Below are 19,281 nucleotides of genomic sequence, written 5' to 3'. Positions count from 1 at the left end.
GAAGCTCAAGTAAAAACAAGCCTTCTGAAATGGCTTTGGACCTTCTATAAGGCTTATATTAATCAGGAGATCTTGCGCTCTCAGTTTAGTGAAAATATAGCAAGTTAACATAGCCGCAGAAGAAGCTGCTTTCTCATTAGAGATAAATTGTTGGCAAGTTTAACCTGAAGGTTACATTCCTGAAGCGGGGGGAAGCTTGCTAAGATGTGACCCAAGCTGGAATGGAAATTGAACCTGTACTGTCGCATCATTCTCTATCACAAACCAGCCGCCCAGTCCACTGGGCGAACTGACCCCAAATCAGTGAATGCTTGGTGAGTTATTCAATCCTAATAGAAAATTGCATCACATTGAAGAAATGTGAGAACTTACTTTTAAACAAAAGAGAAACATCAGATTTTGGTTGTTTTTCACTTTTAATATCTTGTTGAAATGAGGCAGGTGGTGTCAGTAACTTTTAAATCCTTTTAGATCGAGTACCAGCCATTTGAGAAGAATTTCTACATTGAACATGAAGATTTGGCGAAACTTTCACTCATACCATTAGCTGAACTCCGGCAGAAACTGAATTTGAGAGTAAGTTTAGAATTTTATCTATTAATACTTTGCATTATGTGTTGACAGTAGTTGACAAATGAAAAGTTTGTTTTCTGTTGTTAAAAATTTCAACTGAGTCTGCCTGAGGAAGTGAGCACCTAATCTTTGAATTCACATCGCAATTTGGTCAAAGCTGATCAATCTGCTGAATGTTTTCTCTGACTAGCTTAGTGTAATGACAGTGATCACATTGTGTTCATCTGCACTGAGTGGAAGGTTGCCGTCACTGAATTTTAGACCCTGTGTTTCAATCAGACAGGGAATGAACTCTGTGTTTGACTTTCCCATTTCAAGAACACTGCCAAATTTCATGTGAAATATTTACTGTTTACTTCTTATTAGCTGTGCCATGTCACAACTGAATTGATGTTGATGTGAAGTGCTTTAAGTCAGCTGAAATGTATTTGTGTATAGTGAGAGTGATTACTCCACGTGTATCTACAGTGCAGTCTTTTTAAGCTTTGCTTTTATTGTTATGGCTCTGTTTGGATAACTCAGCTCCTTATCATCTTGCATGGTTACACGACTGCAATGTTTGAGTTGTTTTCCTGGTATCACTGTTTGAACACTTCAGGTACAGTTTTCACAGTTTACTGCAGAAGTATATTGTATCCTTAAACTATAATTAAAAGAGAAAAATCAGCAATCAAAAAAAGTATGTCCTGAAGTTGGTAACCTGAGTTTATTTGCCATAAAGGTATGTTGAACAGTATTGAACAGAATTGAATGTTTCCGTCTCCAGGTGTCTGGTGCTGACCCCCCAAAACCTTGCAGTAGTTTTGCTCACTTTGGCTTTGATGAGCAGTTAATGCACCAAATACGGAAGTCAGAATATACACAGCCAACACCAATACAGTGTCAGGTAAGAACTTAGGCATTTCACAGATATCCTTTTTTTGTTTACCCAAGGTTACAAATATTATAGACTGTTCTCAATCACATTTTCATGTTGATGGCTACCTATGATGAATTAAAAAGGAAAGTGAAGCTGAAACCAAGACCGGAAAAGAAAGAGTATGAAAACAGAATGACACAAAAGGGAGCAACACTCATCCAGGCAATTGGAGAATATTCCATTATACTTCTGACTTGTCCCTTGTGGATAAGCTTTCAGGAGTTACTTGCTGCAGGATTCCAAGTATCCCACCAAGCTGGAAGCCATGGTGTTTATGTGCCCCGTCCAGCTCAGTTTCTGGTTAATGGCATCCCTCAGAATGTTGATAGTGATGGAGCGATGGGGTGATTCAGTGATAATAATGCCATTGTATGTAAAGGACAACCTGTGGCACTTATTTGGCACCAATGTTGCTTATGACCTATGACTTAGCAGCCCAAACTAGACAAAACTCTTTATCAATAAATGACAGTCAACATCTATTTCTTGCTCCAGAGATAGTAGGAACTGTGGATGCTGGAGAATCTGAGATAACAAGGTGTAGAGCTGGATGAACACAGCAGGCCAAAGCAGCATCAGAGGATCAGGAAGGCTGACATTTCCGGGCCTAGATCCTACTTCAGAAATCTCTGAAGAAGGGTCTAGGCCCGAAATGTGAGCCTTCCTGCTCCTCTGATGCTGCTTGGCCTGCTGTGTTCATCCAGCTCTACACCTAGTTATCTCATCTATTCTTGCTGTCCCATTTGGATACTTTTACGGTTAACTGATGCCAGCAGTGAATGAGTTACACTACTATTTGCCAGTCAGCTCTTGTGAAGTTCTCACTAGAAGAGCACAAGTCCAGTAATGTTTCTTCCTGACAAAGGCATTAGTAGCTCTCTGGGCCATTCCTGGTTTGCATCAGCCAGCTCTAATTGAGAAGCTTCATCAGCTCTAGGCAACAGTAAAATTCTGAAAAGTAATTTTTTTTTCCTAAAGTTGAGTTGCAAATTACCCAAGGAAATGGGAGTTCTTTTTCAAGCAATCTGTTGGTCAACCCATCCCCTTTTTCATTTTATCTGTTGGAATGTAGGAAGAAAGGATATGGCTTCTATAACAAGAGGCATCGTTTGCCCGACAAGAATCCCTTAAACATTGACGGTGAAGCAGAGACATCCTTAAATTCTTCCATCTGTTTCACTCTCAGTGGCTCCATTACCTTTGGAATTTAACTGTTTCTTAACCATTTGTTTGCTTTGAAATTATATCAATTAATTTTAAATGTTTTGACTGATCCTCCTTATCTGATTTTTTCACTTTGGCCTTTGCTTTAAGTGAACGTATTTTCCCCTACTTCATGTCCATTTCTATCACTGCTCTACTCGTAAACTCAGACTTTTAAGATTTCATTGTTCATCAATAACATCCACATCACTCCCTTTCTTCACCCTACTTGCCTTCATCCAGTACTGTGTTGATGTTGATTCTATCTCCTTAAGCCCCGTCTGCCTAAAACAGAAGCTCTTCTTTTGTTTTAAGTGTCAAGCTGCAGCCTCCTCCATTGTCCCATGGATCCCTTACGTAGCATCTGATTCCCTTTCACCCCTTGCTGAGTGATTTTCATTGACAGCCAAGTCATTTCATTGTTGTGTTCTGAAAAATCGCTTTGCTCCTAGTTTAAGTCACGTAATCTATTCTTATTCAAATTGACTTACCTTGAGGACAAAGCAAAATTATATCGATACTGGAAATCTGAAATACAAACAGAAAATGCCACAAATATTAAGGCGTTGTGGTACATCTATCCCAGCGTCATTCTTGTTGGTCGGAGTTCAGATTTAAACATGTCTCCACTGCAGCATTACTTAGATCAAATTGAGCAGTGTCATTGGGAATGGTGGAGTAAGGACTGTTTTATTTTAAGATTGAGCTGTATTATAACATTGCTGCGGAGTAAAGGAAACTTTGCTCTGATTTCCACTGTGTTCTCCCATGCTAGACAATGCATTGTCCTAACGCTAGATGTCTGAAATAGTGTGTTTGATTGACTGGCACATCTCCTCATCTATAACAACCAAAATTCATAACAAAAACCTTGATTTTCTTCGAATGCTGTAAAGTAAGATTGTTAAGAAAAGGATAACTGCACGGTGCTAATTATATATGTACGCATGTATGTTTGAACACAGGGTGTCCCCATTGCGCTGAGTGGCAGAGACATGATCGGAATTGCCAAAACTGGGAGTGGTAAAACTGCAGCCTTTATCTGGCCGATGTTGATTCACATCATGGACCAGAGGGAACTGGAGCCTGGGGATGGGCCTATTGGTGTGATTGTTTGTCCAACCAGAGAACTTTGTCAGCAGGTACCGTCAACAATCCCAGTCTACAAAAGCGATTGGTTTCTGCCTGTGCAGTGCTGGCAGCTAATGCAGTACCAATTAGGAACAGAGCTTTGGATGTAATGGCTTCTCAAGTTAAGAAATGATTGTTCCTTATCCTCTAAAATTTTGTCTTTGAATGTTAAGGCGGAGCTATTAATTTAAAAAAAGCTCCAGTACAAACCTGCAACAAGAATACCTGAAATCTCAAAAGTTAAAGATCTTTCAGAAGTGTGCAAAATGCCCCAGTTTTTACCTGATTTTGAGACCCAAGTTGACAGAAAGCACAGACAAGGTTTTTGAACACACCAAAACTTTCTGCCCATTACAAGTGAATAGACTGTAGCTATAGGTGTTTATGAACTGTCAGCATATAACTCATAGAACGTAGAACATGGAACAGTCCAGCACAATACATGCCCTTTGGCCCACAATGTTGTGCCGAACGTTTACCCTAAACCTAAGGTCTATCTAACCTCCACCACTACCTTTATACTATCATCCATATGCCTTTCTAATAACAGCTTAAATGTCCCTAGTGAGGCCGACTCCACTACCCTCTCCGGCAATGCATTCCATGCCCCTACCACTCTGAGTAAAGAACCTACCTCTGATGTCTCCCCAATATCTCCCTCCTTTCACTTTGGAACCACGTCTCCTCGTAAAAGCGACCTCCACCCCAGGAAAAAGTCTCTGGCTGTCTACTGTATCTATACTTCCGATCATTTTGTACACCCCTATCAAGTCACCTCTCATCCTTCATCGGTCTAAAGAGAAAAGCCCTAGATCGCTCAACTTTTCCTCGTAAGACCTTCCCTCCATTCCAGGCAACATCCTGGTAAATCTCCTTTGCACCTTTTCTAGCACTTCCACATCTTTCCTGTAATGAGGTGAACAGAACTGGACACAATACTCCAGATGTGGCTGTACCAGGGTTTTGTGTAGCTGGAACATAACTTCACAGCTCTTGAACTCAATCCCTCTATTAATGAAAGCTAACACACCATATGCCTTCTTAACAACTCTCTCCACCTGGGTGGCAGCTTCCAGGGAACAGTAGACATGAACCCCAAGATCCATCTGCTCCTCCACACTCCCAAGAATCTTTCTGTTAACCTTGTATTCTGCTTTCAATTTTGTCCTCCCAAAATGAATCACCTCACAATTTTCAGGGTTAAACTCCATCTGCCACTTCTCAGCCCAGTTCTGCATTCTACCAATGCCCCTGATAACCTAGAACAGCCCTTCACACTGTCTACAGCGTGACCCACCTTCGAATCGTCCACAAATTTGCTAATCCACCCTACCACTCCTCCAAATCATTTACAAAAATCACAAATAGAAGAGGACCCAGAACAGACCCTTGTGGTACACCACTCATAACTGAGCACCATGTTGAATATTTTCCGTCCACTACCACCCTTTGTCTTCTAAGGGTCAGCCAATTCTGAATCCAATCTGCCACATTTCCCGCTATCCCACGCCTCCTTACCTTCTACATGAGCCTACCATGGGGAATCTTATCAAATGCCTTACTTAAATCCATGTATACCACACCCATTGCTCCACCTTCATCCATGTGCTGGTCACCTCTTCAGAGAATTCGGTAAGGTTTGTGAGGCATGATCTACCTCTCACAAGTCCATGCTGATTATCACGAATCAAACTGTGCCTTTCCAAGTGACCATAAATCCTGTCTGTCAGAGCCCTTTCCAGTAATTTGCCCACCACTGACATACGACTAACTGGCCTGTAATTTCCAGGGTTATCCCTGTTCTCTTTTTTGAACAAGGGAATGATGTTTGCCTCTTTCCAATCTTCCGGCACTCTACCCATGGACAGTGTGGACGAAAAGATCATCGCCAAAGGCCCTGCGTTCCTCACTTCCCATAGAACCCTTGGATAAATCCCGGGAGACTTATCTATCTTCAACTTCCTCCAGGATTCGTAGCATATCTTCTATACTAACATCAACCTCCTCTAGCCTACCTACCTGTTTCACAACATCCTCCTCTACAACTCGGTCCCTCTCAGTTGTGAATACTTAAGAAAAGTACTCATTTAGGACCTCTCCTATCTCTTCGGGCTCTGTGCGCAATTTCCCTTTACAATCCTTGATTGGCTCTACCCTTACTCTGGTCATTCTCTTATTCTGCACGTTTGTGGAAAAAGCCTTGGAGTTTTCTTCGATCCTATCCACCAAGGTTTTCTCATGCCCCCTTATAGCTTTCCTAAGCCCTTTCTTCAGCTCCTTCCTGGCTAACTTGTATCCCTCTAGAGTCTTTTCCGTTCCTCTTTTCCTAAACCTTACATAAGCCTCCTTCTTCCTCTTAACCAGTCGTTCGGCCTCTCTCAAGAACCTTGGCTCCCTCACTCGACCGCATCTTCTCTGCCTGCTAGGGACAAACATTTCGAGCACATGCAGTATGCATTCCTTAAACAATCTCCATATTTCTGTGGTGCTCTTCCCTGACAATATCTGTTCCCAATTTATGTTACTCAGTTCTTGCCTAACTGAATTGTAATTACCCTTGCCCCAATTATAAACTTTACCCTGCCGTATGTACCTATCCTTATCTTTGACTATTGTGAAAGAAACAGAGTTATGATCGCTCCCGCCAAAATGCTCTCCTACCAACAGGTCTAACACTTGGCCCGGTTTGTTGCCAAGCACCAACTCCAAAGTCATCTCTCCTCATGTTTGTCTGTCTACATACTGTGTCAGGAATCCTTCCTGAAAGCACTGGACAAAATCTGCTCCATCTAAACTATTACAACTAAAATGTTCCCAATCAATATTTTGGAAAGTTGAAGTCACCCATGACTACAACCCTGTGACTTCTGCACATTTCCAGTATCTGTCTCCCAATCTACTCCTCTACTTCTCTGTAACTATTAGGGGGTCTATTAAAAAAAACAAACCCAAAGAAGTGACTGCTCCTTTCTTGTTCCTGACCTCAACCCAAACTGACTCTGTAGACATGAGTTTTTTTTAACACTTACTAGTTAAAATTCTAACCCCTTATAAACTGCCCCTTACAGACGGAAAAAACATGGATATTCTGGCCAGAGGGAAATATTAGGAAAGCACTTCAGTTGTTCCTGTTCACGGGATATGTTGAGATGGTTCTTGAGCTGATCAGAAGGCTGCTTCTTGGATGCCCTTTAACCAAAAGTTTTCAGTTTGCAGGAGGCACATGGTGACTGGTTCACACTTGTAAAGTTCTCTTGAGTTAATTAATTAAAAGTGCAGCTTTACAGCAACTGCGCAAGGAGAAATAATGCTGAGCTGGTGGAGATCTGGTGGCTTCTCACTTCCCTGTTAAAAGCCCCAAACTGTTCACCTACTGAGAACCAGTCTTACAGTTGTTGACAAGCAGAGGGCCTTTATCATTAGTCTGTGCACTACTAAGCAGTAATCAATCATGTTGTTGGTTGAATCTCTATTCATACTCATCTTTGACTACTGCTCATCTGCACCTTTACGTACTACTTCTTGAACCAGCACCTGTGTAAACAATGCTTATAACGCATGTCAGATCTCTTGCTTTCAAAATCTTCCACTATCCTTGGTTTTTAAAAGTCTTTTATCCCCATTTCAGCCCACAATCAAAAACACAGAAAAATAAAAAAGCAGGATTGTTACAGCTGCACATTAACAGATTGAGCCACCAAAGCCTTAACTCTAGTTTGCTTCAGTGGGAATAATCATTTGCACTGCTCCACATCATAATTGTAATTAAAGAAATTATTTTGAATCTGCTGTTACTTTCATTGTCTATTGTAGTGAATTCGGATTGGTCCAAACATTGAAGTCTTCCACCTTGGTTTGTTAGACGTTTCATGTACTTGTCAACAGAAGGTCAGATTTCATACTTACACACTTCATGATATAAATTCAGCAATTACTGTCACAGCTACCCCCAGTTTAGGTTCTTGTAGTAAAATAACTTTGCATGATGTGACTACAAGTCTCCCTGTATGATCAAAATTAAATTAGCTCACTTCATGAAACATACAGATCCATTCTGAATGTCGCAAGTTTGGAAAAGCCTACAACCTGAGGTCAGTGGCTGTCTACGGTGGAGGCAGCATGTGGGAACAAGCAAAGGCTCTTCAAGAAGGGGCAGAGATCGTCGTTTGCACACCGGTTAGTATAAAGAGGTGGAAAACCTGAAGAGATTGGATAACCAAATGTCTTCCAGAGTACTAGATTAAAGAAGTAAATTGCTGCTGCTGTCAAAAATAGTGAAGCTGTACAGTACAATGTTTATGAATTGAAATGTCTAATAGATTCTGAGAGGCAGTGACAGAGTGAAGATGTCACTGGGCTTGTAATCTAGAAACCCAGAATCTAGAATCAAATGATGAAATTTGGAAATTAAAATTTGGAATTATACACTTTTTTAAAATTCACTGACAGCAGTTATGAAAGCCCATCTGAGTCATTAATGTCCTTATCAAGTGGGCTTCTGTGTGACTCCTGACCCACAGCAATGTGGTTGACTCTTCACTGCCTGATGGGCAATAAATGATGGCCTGGCTACTGACACCTACTGCGAATGAGTTAAAAAAGAAACGAAGTGTTAACATTGAAGATCAGCTGATTAGCCCATCTGTAAAGTTAGCCTTAAAATCTAGATTTTCAAATTATACACTTTTCAGAATTCACTAAGAAGAAAAATAAATCCGAGCACATACTGACACTTTTCACAAGCATAGGAAGTTTCAGAGGCGATTTGACAATTTACATATTTTTGAACTATAATTATTGTGATATAAGGAGCAAGGGAGTCAATTTGCACATAACAAGCTCTAAGAACATCAATCACATTTTGTAATGATTAACGAATAGATATTGGCCAGAGTCTAGGGATAACTCCAGTTGTTCTTCTGAATAGTACTGTGAAATCTTTTACATCTATTTAAGAGGGAAGATGAGACTGCGATTTAATGTCACAGTCGAAAGATGGCAGATCCGACAGAGCAACACTCCCTCATGACAACCTTGAAGTGTTGGCCTTGATTTTTGTGCTCAAGACCTGACTTGAACTAACGACCTCTGCTTAAAGGCAAGAGTACTCCCAACTGAGCCATTGCTGACACTGTCACTACTTTTTAAACTACCTCTGCCCTTTTGTGCTGGATTGAGAATTATTTTTACCATTTTTCATCAATTTTGCAATGGCTGTCAAATATTTCTTGTTGGGGTTATTCAGAATGTATACAAGACTTTTGAAAATATGATCTTTGAAAAACAGTAGTGTTACAATTAATTATAAAAATGTTTTGAAATTCCAATCATATTAATATTCAAGAAATAGAAATTGATGCAAAATTTGAACAGTGAACTTTGTGTCCATCTGAAACACAATACAGATTGTTGGATGTTACATTCTGGTTGCTCCTTCTTACTTTGTTCTTTCCCCTAGGGTCGATTAATAGACCATGTAAAAAAGAAAGCTACCAATCTCCAGAGAGTGACCTATTTGGTGTTTGATGAAGCTGACAGAATGTTTGACATGGGCTTTGGTAAGAGATTAAATTTGTAAAAAAGTAAAAAAAAATTACTTCTGGTTGATTTGGTGAATTTAACATGGCGGTGTCTTGGATCCTTATATCTTAATGAACATGATATTTTGTAATTTTATGCCACTACACTTTTGCACATATTTAAATGAATTTTTCAATGAACCAGGAATGATGGGCTGAATGGGATTCTTTTATGTTGTACAGTCCTGTTTTAAAGGCATCTTCACAAACTGCTGCTGCTTCTCCTACCATTGCTGTCAGAGGTACACACAAGTACTTCAGCTATATGTGTTCTGTCCAGCATACATTTATTTACAACATTAAAATTACGATTTTAGATGCTTTAATTAAAGAAGGTAAAGCAGTGGATGTCTCCATGGACTTTACTAAATCATTTGACAAAGTCCCTCATGGTAGGCTGGTCCAGAAGATTAGGTCACATGGGATCCATGTAAGTTCGCAAGTTGGATGCAAAATTGGCGTGGCCATAGAAGGTAGTTGTGAGAGGTGTTTTTCTGACTGGAGATCTGTGACCAGTGGTGTTCTGCAAAGATTAGTGCTCGGATCAGCATTGTTTACAATATGTACAAATGTTTTGATTGAAAATGTCGGTAGTCTGATTAGTAACTTTGCAGACGATATGAAAATTTGTTAAATCATGGGAAGTGAGGATGGTTATCAGTGGACCAATTGAATGTTGGAGAAACAGCAGATGGAATTTAATCCAAACAACTGAGATGATGCATCTAGCGGGGTCAAATGCAAGAGGAAAGTGTACAGTAAATGAGGGAACCCTTGGGAACATTGATATACATTGGGATTTTGGGGTGCAAGTTTGTGGCTCCCTGAAAGCGACAACATAACTGGTAAGGTGGTAAAGAAGGCTATAGCATGCTTGCCTTCATCAGTTGAGGCATTGAGTATAAGAGTTGGCAAATCATAGTGCAGTAGAATAAAATTTTAGTGAGCCACATTTGCAGTATTGTGTGCCGTTCTGATCACCACACTACGGGAATGATATGGAGGCATTGGAGACCGTGCAAAAGAACTTTATCAGGATGCTGCCTGGATTGGAGTGACTAGCAATAAGGAGAGGAATTGGACAAACTTTGATTGTTTTTGCTGGAGCATTGGAGGCTGAAGGGTGACCTGATAGAAATATATAAAATTATGAGGGGCATAGTTAGGGATTGACAGTCAGATTTTTTTTCCCAGCGTGGAAATGTTAAATAAGACGGGGTGTAGGTTTAAGGTGAAGGGGGGTAATGTTTAAAGGAGGTGTGCGAGGCAAGTTTTTTTACTGCAGAGGGTGGTAGGTGCCTGGGAAAGTGGTAGGAGCAATGCTTTAGTTTAACTTAGTCATACCTGTGAACAGGTAATGAACAGAGGGATATGGACCATGTGCAAGTAGATATGATTATTTTAGAATGACCCAGTTGTTCGGCACAGTCACAGTGGACTGAAGAACTTGTTCCTGTGCTATACTGTTCTATGTTCTAGATGCCATACACACACAATGTTACCTCATGGATAATAACATCACGATGAATACTTTTGATGATGTAATATCTAATGATAAATTCTTTATCTTTTGCAGAGTATCAGGTCCGATCATTAGCAAATCATGTCCGTCCAGACAGACAAAGTAAGTGTTGATGTTTTATTGTATTCTTAGTTGTGTAACCAGTATGAGCTCAACTAAAATTTACCATTTACAGCAGTGATTATACTGAGAAATTTGAGCTATTATTCATTCAATGGCTTGAAATGCTTTGAATTGTTTTATAACGAAGGGTGTAAACTCAAAACTAATCCTTAGAAGCTAGTTGAAACACATGAGATGGTGGAACCAGTTAGGATGATTAATTTAGATACAGACTCAACTTGTTTCAGGAAAAAGGTAATATTTAAGACTACGTGTAATTTGAGAAATGACACATACTAAGTATAGAATACTTGGGAAAATCAAGTGATTTTGGATCAGTGATTCCCAGAACCCTCTGGTACTAGGGTTTCCTGCAGCTTCTCTGGGCTTTTTTTGAACTGATGAATTGCTTGGATGTAGCGATTCCATTATTGTTGTGTAGTGTTGTACCAGTGTTGCCAGAGGGTGAGCTGGTAGGTGTGATGTAGGTCATATTCATGTAATCTGAAAATGTTTGCAGTAATGTAATAAACCTTACTGTTTACTCTATTTCGATCAGAAAGGTAGCCATCTTTGTCCAGCTTGAAAGAGCGCAGCAATTACCAGTTTTATTTGTTAGATTTATTCGTTACTCCTTATTGTGGATGGGGAAGTGTCTAATTAACTATAACTTAAGAAAAGCAGAAAATAAAACTGAACTCGTCTGTCACGAAATGACCGCAGTCCTACATCCAAATGGATGACTGTTCGCTGTTTTCTGAAGTGACCTGGTCAGGTTCACTGCTCGTTTGTGCCATGATTCAACAAGGTGGTCCAGTGACACCTTTTTGGCAATAAGTGCTGACCTTAAAAACAATGGCTGCCTGCTAAGGATAAATTTTAAAAAGACGCTGCAGGATTCCAGGGCTGAGACTTTTTTTTCATTTATGGGATATGGGTATCCCTGGCTGAGCCAGCATTTATTGCTCATCACTTGTTGCCCTTGAGAAGATGGTGATGAGCTACCTTCTTGAACAGCTGCAGTTCATTTGGATTACAAAAACTGTTAGCAGGGGGAGTTCCAGGACTTTGACCCAGTGACACTGAAAGAGCGACAAAATGTTTCCAGATCATGAACGTGAATGGTTTGGAGGGGAATTTGCAAGTGGTGATGTTCCTCTGTGTCTACTGACCCTGCCTTTTTTGGTGGTAAGGGATTTTGTAGGTACAGCCAAAGGAACCTTGCTGAATTTCTGTAGTTCATCTTGTAGAGGTTACATACTGCTGCTACTGAACATTAGTAGAGGGAGTGGATGCTTGTGGATGTGGTGCCAATCAAGTAGGCTGCTTCATCCTGGATGGTATCAAGCTTCTTAAGTTTTTTGAAGCTGCACCCAAAAGAGGCAAATCCAGAGTATTCTATCACACGCTTGACTTGTACCTTGTAGGTGATGGACAAGCTTTTGGGAGTAGGGAATTGAGTTACACCATAATGATACAATTTTATGCACTGACTACTCTGCATGTCCTGAAGTTACCTTCCACCCATGTTTGGGGTTCACAATCATGTTTGTACTTAAGCAGTCCTTAGAATCCATTCGTTTTTATTCCGTTTAGCCACGTTTACCATTGAAGTCACCTCCTCTCAGAGCCTTACTTTTCTGGCCCCTCATAATCTAAATATTTTATACTTGAGATTAAAACATATGAAATTGATGTTTCAGTGATTGGCTGGCAGTAGGTTTCACAGCCAGGCTGAGTGATTTCATGGATGTGTTATCAACATACACTTAAATTTGGATTGTTTTACAGCTCTGTTGTTCAGTGCCACCTTCCGGAAGAAGATTGAGAGGCTGGCTCGTGACATTCTCGTTGACCCTATTCGAGTTGTACAGGGAGACATAGGAGAGGTAATGGCCATCTTATTGTTGATCATGGCTTGATCTTCCATATGAATATTAAACTCAATAAAGTTTGAGCTATTTCCAGCTGCAGCCATGGGATGTATTGAATAGGAGTCAGAGTTTTTGAGTTGTGTGCTGAAATCTTTTGCTAACTGAGTACCAAACCTTCACTGTAGGTTAGGTGTTTCTTCCTGGGAAGCAAAGAGAGGTATTAGGAGTGGTTTATCCCTGCAACAGTGTTTGAAACCAAAAGTGACACCCATAATCCTTTGCTGAGATCCTTTGTAATTTTGTGTTTAACATTGTTTCCAAAGGAAATTATATGAATACATTAATTTTAATGTCGTCTGCAATCGTGGCAAACTCATGTCACTTTGATCTAAGTCTAAATTATTGATGAAAACAAAGAGCTTCTGGTATACCGCACTGTGGAACCTCATTGGAAAAAGCTTTCCAGTTACAAAAATATATATTGACTATTATTAGCCTTTTCTTCCTGAGGCAACATCTTTATCGTTTGTGGGATGGAAGCTTCACTGGCAATATCAGCACTTGTTACTTACCATATTGCCCTTCAGCTTAATGGTTGCTAGTCCATTTCTATAAATGATTTATATTTGTAAGTGATTTGGATCAGAATATAGGAGGCATGGTTAGTAAGTTTGCAGATGACTCTAAAATTAGCGATAAAGTGAACAGTGAAGAAGCTCATCTAAGAGTACAACAAAATCTTGATCAAAGGGTCCAGTGGGCCAAGAAATAGCAGATGGAGTTTAATTCAGGTAAATGAGGTGTTGCATTTTGATGAGACAAACCAGGGCAGGACTTAGACAGTTAATGATACGGCCCTGGGGAGTGTTGTTGAACAGAGGGACTTAGGGGTGCAGGTTTGTAGTTCCTTGAAAGTGGCATTGCAGGTATACAGGATGGTGAGGAAGGTGTTTGGCACCCTTGCCTTCATTGGTCAGAGTATTGAGAATAGGATAATAAAGTGTGAAGCTGGATGAACACAGCAGGCCAAGCAGCATCTCAGGAGCACAAAAGCTGAAGTTTTGGGATGAAGGGTCTAGGCCCGAAACGTCAGCTTTTGTGCACCTGAGATGCTGCTTGGCCTGCTGTGTTCATCCAGCTTCACACTTTATTATCTTGGATTCTCCAGCATCTGCAGTTCCCATTATCTCTGATACAATTATTGAGAATAGGAGTTGGAATGTCATAATACACCTGTGCAAGACATTGGTACGGCCACACTGGAGTACTGTGTACCATTCTGGTTGTTCGGCTAAAGGAAGGATGTTATTAAACTGGAAGAGTGTAAAAAAGATCAACAAGGATGTTACCTAGACTGGAAGGTTGGAGTTTTAAGGAGATGTTGGATAAGCTAGGATTTTTTCCCCTGGAACCTAGGAGGTTGAGGTGTCCTTATAGAGGTTTATAGAGCTTCGATAAGGTTAATAACTAAGATCTTTACCACAGGGTAGGGGAGTCCAAACTAGAGAGCATAGGTTTAAAGTGAGAGGGAAAAGATTTAAAAGGGACCTGAGGGGCAACTTTTTCACGCAGAGGATGATGCCTATATGGAACACGCTGCCAGAGGAAATGGTTGAGATGGGTACAGTTACTACTTTTAAAAGACATTTGGACAGGTACATGGATGGGATAGGTTTAAAAGGATATGGGCCAAATGGAGGCAAATGGGAATAGTTCGGTTTAGGAAACTTCGTTGGCTTGGATGAGTTGGGCCAAAGGACTTGATTCCTTGCTGTATGACTCTGTGATGCTAGTTCAAAGGTCACTTCAGAGTCAGTCACTTTGCAGATGTGCTGGAGTCATGTGTACTAAAGAACACTACACTAAAGAACATTTGTTACAAAATCCCATCTTGTTCACAATCAAAAGTTGTTTCAGAGTTACCATGACTGAGACTAGCTTTTAATTCCAGATTTTTAATTCCAGATTTTATCAGTTGAATTTTACTAGCTCCCAGCATATTTATTGGCTTTTGTATTAGTAGTCCAGTAACATTGCCTGCCAATGTAGTTAACTCAGCCACATGAGGGGCATTTAAACAGCCCTTGGATAAGTAAATGGATGATGATGGGATAGTGTAGGGGAATGGGCTTAGATTAGTTCACAGGTCGGCGCAACATCGAGGGCCGAAGGGCCTGTTCTGCGCTGTGTTGTTCTATGTTCTATGTTCTATTACCACTACACCATTGCTTCCATTTGGATTCAACTTGTGGTGTGTAGTTTTAATTTTTCGACTTAACAATTATGTCAGGATCACTTTGCAGATTTAGTGCAGATACCCCACTTTCTATTGACATGTATGACATGACTAAGCAACATGGATGTGTCTGCAGAATAACTCCCCTTGATACTGCACGATGGCAGTGGCATTGTCGTATTTCTGCTGGATCCAGTTAATGAGCTAGTGACCCAGGTTTGAATCCTATCACAGCAGTTGGTGAAATTTGAATTCAATTAAAATCAGAAATTATAAGCCTAATGTTGATCATAAAGCCGTTGTAAAAATATTTGTTTCACCCAGTGTCCTTTTGTGACTCCAGATCAATAGCAGTGTGGTTAACTCTTAACTGTTGTCTGAAATAGCCCAGCAGGACACTTAAATGTATTGGCCCCTAAAAAGACTCAAAAGGGGAATGAAACCGGACACAGCATCTAGCATCACCAAAAGCACCAGTAACAGCAATGGCATACTCAGCCCTTTAAACCCTACAAGGCCTTCCTTGATAGCACGTGGAAGACAGTGCCAAAATTGAATGAATGAATAATTTTTTGTCACTTGCATTTTACCGTGAATAATACAGTAAAATACAGTGAAAAGCTTCAACAGTTGCCACAATTTGGTACCACTTTGAATAGTTTAAAAATAATAAGAATAACAGATCTAACTGAAGGAGAGTCCTGAGCTGGCTTACCAACCACCACCTCTCCTCCACCGCCTCACCTAGGAGTCGCCAATCTTTAGACACCATCTCTACATCACTGGGCCTACCTCGTCAATGGCAATGTCAGGTTCCGTGCTGAACCCATATTCGCCCCACAACCAGGAATCCTGGCTCTAGGCATACAATTCTACAACTGCTGCCAAACCAACGCCACGAGTCTCTCTCCAGCTGCTCGCCTCTGAGATGTCTCCTTGCTTGCTAGCTATCTTGAAAGGCCCACAACTGCTGCTGCCTCCAGTTGATGGAGGAGCTTTGCCACCACCAGCCCTGAATGCCAAGTGGACATCCCTATTACCGCTGCCACCACTGCCTCCAGTCACCGTCTGGACTGCATCCACTGCGGCCTCAAGAGTTTTCTCACAAGTCACTTGAGCAACTTCCATGCATTGTCCTGGGCAGCACCAGCACCACCACCACCACCATCCTTGACAAACCAAACAGAGCTGGTGGTGCAGTGGAATAAATTCTGGAGGGAATTTCCCTGGAATTCCTCAAAATTGACTTCAGACATAACTGCTAGACTAGATCAGCAGCAGGTGGTAAGGGAACTAACAAGAAGGAGACACAGATTTGACCTCATCCTCTGCCTGTTGCAGATGCGTCTGTCCATGACAGTATTGGTAAAAATGACCAGTGCGCAGTCTTTGTGGAGACAAAGTCCCTTCTTTATATTGAGGATACCTTGATAGTGTTACACAACACGATGCACGGCTAAATGGCATAGACTTCAAACAGATCTAGCAACTCAAGGCTGGGCATACATGAAGTGCTGTCAGCCATCAGGAGCAGCAACAGAATCGTGCTCCAACATAATCTGCAATCTTGGGCCCATTCATATTCCACACTTTATTCAACAGCCAGAGACAGGACTAATTCAGTTAAGACTAGGAGAGCATGCCCAGAGCAGTATGAGGCATATCTATACCGGTGAAGCTTAGAATCATGACTACTTGCATGATAAATAACATAAGCAGCAAGTGATAGACAAAGCTAAGCAATTCTATGAGCAACAAATCAGATCTAACCTCTACAGAGTTGCCATATCTAGTCATGAATGATGTTGAATAACTAAACCAATAAGAGGAAGAAGGTTAATAACTGTCCACCTCCTTAATTATGGAGAAACCCAGCGCATCATTGCAAAAGTTGGGGCTGAAACATTTGTAACAATCCTCATCCAAATATGCTGAGATATATCTTCACCTCCTCCAGAGATCCCCAGCATCGTGGATGCCAGCCATCAGCTAGTTCAAGGGTCACTCCTCACCTGGATACAGCCTTTGTTCAAGCATGGACAAAAGAGGGTGAGGTGAGAATGAGTGCCCTTGACATCAATGTTGTGTTTCACTAAGTGTGGCATCAAGGAGCCCTAGCAACACTTGAGTGAATGGGAATCAAGGGGAAAGTTCTGTGATGGTTGGAGTCGTGCCTGGCACATAACATAGAACATTACAGCACAGTACAGGCCCTTCGGCCCTCGATGTTGTGCCAACCTGTCATACGAATCTCAAGCCCATCTAACCTACACTATTCCATGTACGTCCATATGCTTATCCAATGATGACTTAAATGTACCTAAAGTTGGCGAATCTACTACCGTTGCAGACAAAGCATTCCATTCCCTTACTACTCTCTGAGTAAAGAAACTACTTCTGACATCTGTCCTATATCTTTCACCCCTCAATTTAAAGCTATACCCCCTCCAACAACCACAACCTAAGATGGTTGTGGTTGTTGGAGGTCAATCATCTCAACTCCAGGACATCACTGCAGGGGTTTCTCAGGGTAGTGCCCTAGAAATAATCAACTTTAGCTGCTTTATCAACGACCTTTCTTCTGTTGTAAGATCAGAAGTGGAGATGTTGGCTGACGATTACGCAATGTGCAACGCTATCTCCTTAGATATTGAAGCAGTACTTGTTCAAATGCAGCAAGTATCCAGTTTGGGGTGGAAAATAGCAAGTAGCATTTGAGCCACACAAGAACCGGACAATGATCATCTCCAACAAGTGAGAAACTAACCTTCGCACTTAGACGTTCAATGGCATCACCTGCACTGTACCATCCACTAACAGCATCCTGTCAGTTACCATTGACCAGAATCTTAACTGGAATAACATAAATACTGTGGCCACATGATCAAATCAGACAGCGACTCATCTCCCAAGTCTTGAAAGGCTGTTTTTCATCTACAAAGCTCAAGTCAGGTTTGTGATGAAATACTCCCCACTTGCCCAGTTGAGTACAGCTCCAACAACACTGCAGAACCTTGATACCATCCAGAACGAAGCAACCCACTTGATTTGCACCACACCCAGAAACTTTCAATCCCACTATCCCAGAGGTTCGGTAGCAGCAGTGTGTATCCTCTACGTGATGTACTGCAGAAATTCACCAAGGCTCCTTGGAGACCACCTTCCACGCCCACGACCATTACATCTAGAAGGACAAAGGCAGCAGGTACATGGGACCACCGCAAGTTGTCCTCCGAGCACTCACTATGCTGAGTGGGAAATATACCACCATTCCTTCATTGTCACTGGGTCAGTATCCTGGAATGCGTGTTTGCTCCCAGGAGCCACAGTTGGCGATGTCACTGACAATTACAGGGCATCTGAAGGGTAGGGGATGATAAGCCAGAAGTCACAGTACACATTGGTATGAATTGTATAGATAGAATAAGTGATGAAGTTTTACATCAAAAATTCAGGGATCTAGCAAGTAGAGACAAAGGGAGCAATATGTGCATGGAGCCAGAGGACCTTGTTAGGATGTTAAATGAGTACATCACTTCTGCATTCATTTGGGAGGAGGAGGATGCAGGGTCAGAAATTGAGGAGGGGAACCGTGAGGCTCTTGAGCAGATTGACATAAGGAGGAAGGTGATGTCAGAGGATATGGCAAGCTTAAAAGTGTACAGACTTCCAGGTCCAGATGAATTGTGTCCCAGGCTACTATGGGAGGTGAAAGATGAAATTACATGGGCTCTGACCCAAATTTTAATTCTTCTCTGGTCACCAGGGAAGTGCCAGAGGACTAGAGGACAGCAATATGGTCCTATTTTTCAAGAAGGGTGGCTGGGATAAACCAGGAATTACAGACCAATGAGTCTAATATCAATGGTTGGAGAAAATTCTGAGGGAGAGAATTAATCACCACTTGTTATTGTGTTATTGTGGCTTTGCCAGATGGAGGTCATGTCAAACAAATTTGATATTTTTCAAGCCGGTGGTCAGGTGTGCAGTTGAGGGTAGTTATGTGGATTTCAACAAAGTCTTTAATGGGGTACCACGTGAGATACTGATATAAGAAGAGATCTCGGGTACTTTGGCAATTTGATCCAATATTGGCTGAGTAATGGGAGACAGACATTGATACAGAAGGCTGGGTGACTAAA

At 41.2% G+C, this 19,281-nt stretch overlaps 1 protein-coding gene across 1 annotated transcript in view; it reads left to right on the top strand.

Moving 5' to 3' along the window:
• The window catches only part of ddx42 (DEAD (Asp-Glu-Ala-Asp) box helicase 42), a 74,279-nt gene that overhangs the window by 29,824 nt on the left and 25,174 nt on the right, over positions 1 to 19,281 (top strand). Inside the window, exons 7-13 of the mRNA XM_048560464.2 lie at positions 472 to 576; positions 1,340 to 1,459; positions 3,661 to 3,837; positions 7,874 to 8,002; positions 9,285 to 9,384; positions 10,982 to 11,029; positions 12,821 to 12,918. Coding sequence (XP_048416421.1) covers positions 472 to 576; positions 1,340 to 1,459; positions 3,661 to 3,837; positions 7,874 to 8,002; positions 9,285 to 9,384; positions 10,982 to 11,029; positions 12,821 to 12,918 — 777 coding nt within the window. The remainder of the gene's footprint in view (positions 1 to 471; positions 577 to 1,339; positions 1,460 to 3,660; positions 3,838 to 7,873; positions 8,003 to 9,284; positions 9,385 to 10,981; positions 11,030 to 12,820; positions 12,919 to 19,281) is intronic.

Source organism: Stegostoma tigrinum, chromosome 31 (assembly GCF_030684315.1).
Source record: "Stegostoma tigrinum isolate sSteTig4 chromosome 31, sSteTig4.hap1, whole genome shotgun sequence".
Lineage (NCBI taxonomy): Eukaryota > Metazoa > Chordata > Chondrichthyes > Orectolobiformes > Stegostomatidae > Stegostoma > Stegostoma tigrinum.
The sequence above is the reverse complement of the archived record's forward strand: the minus strand, read 5'-3'. Positions and strand labels throughout refer to the sequence as shown.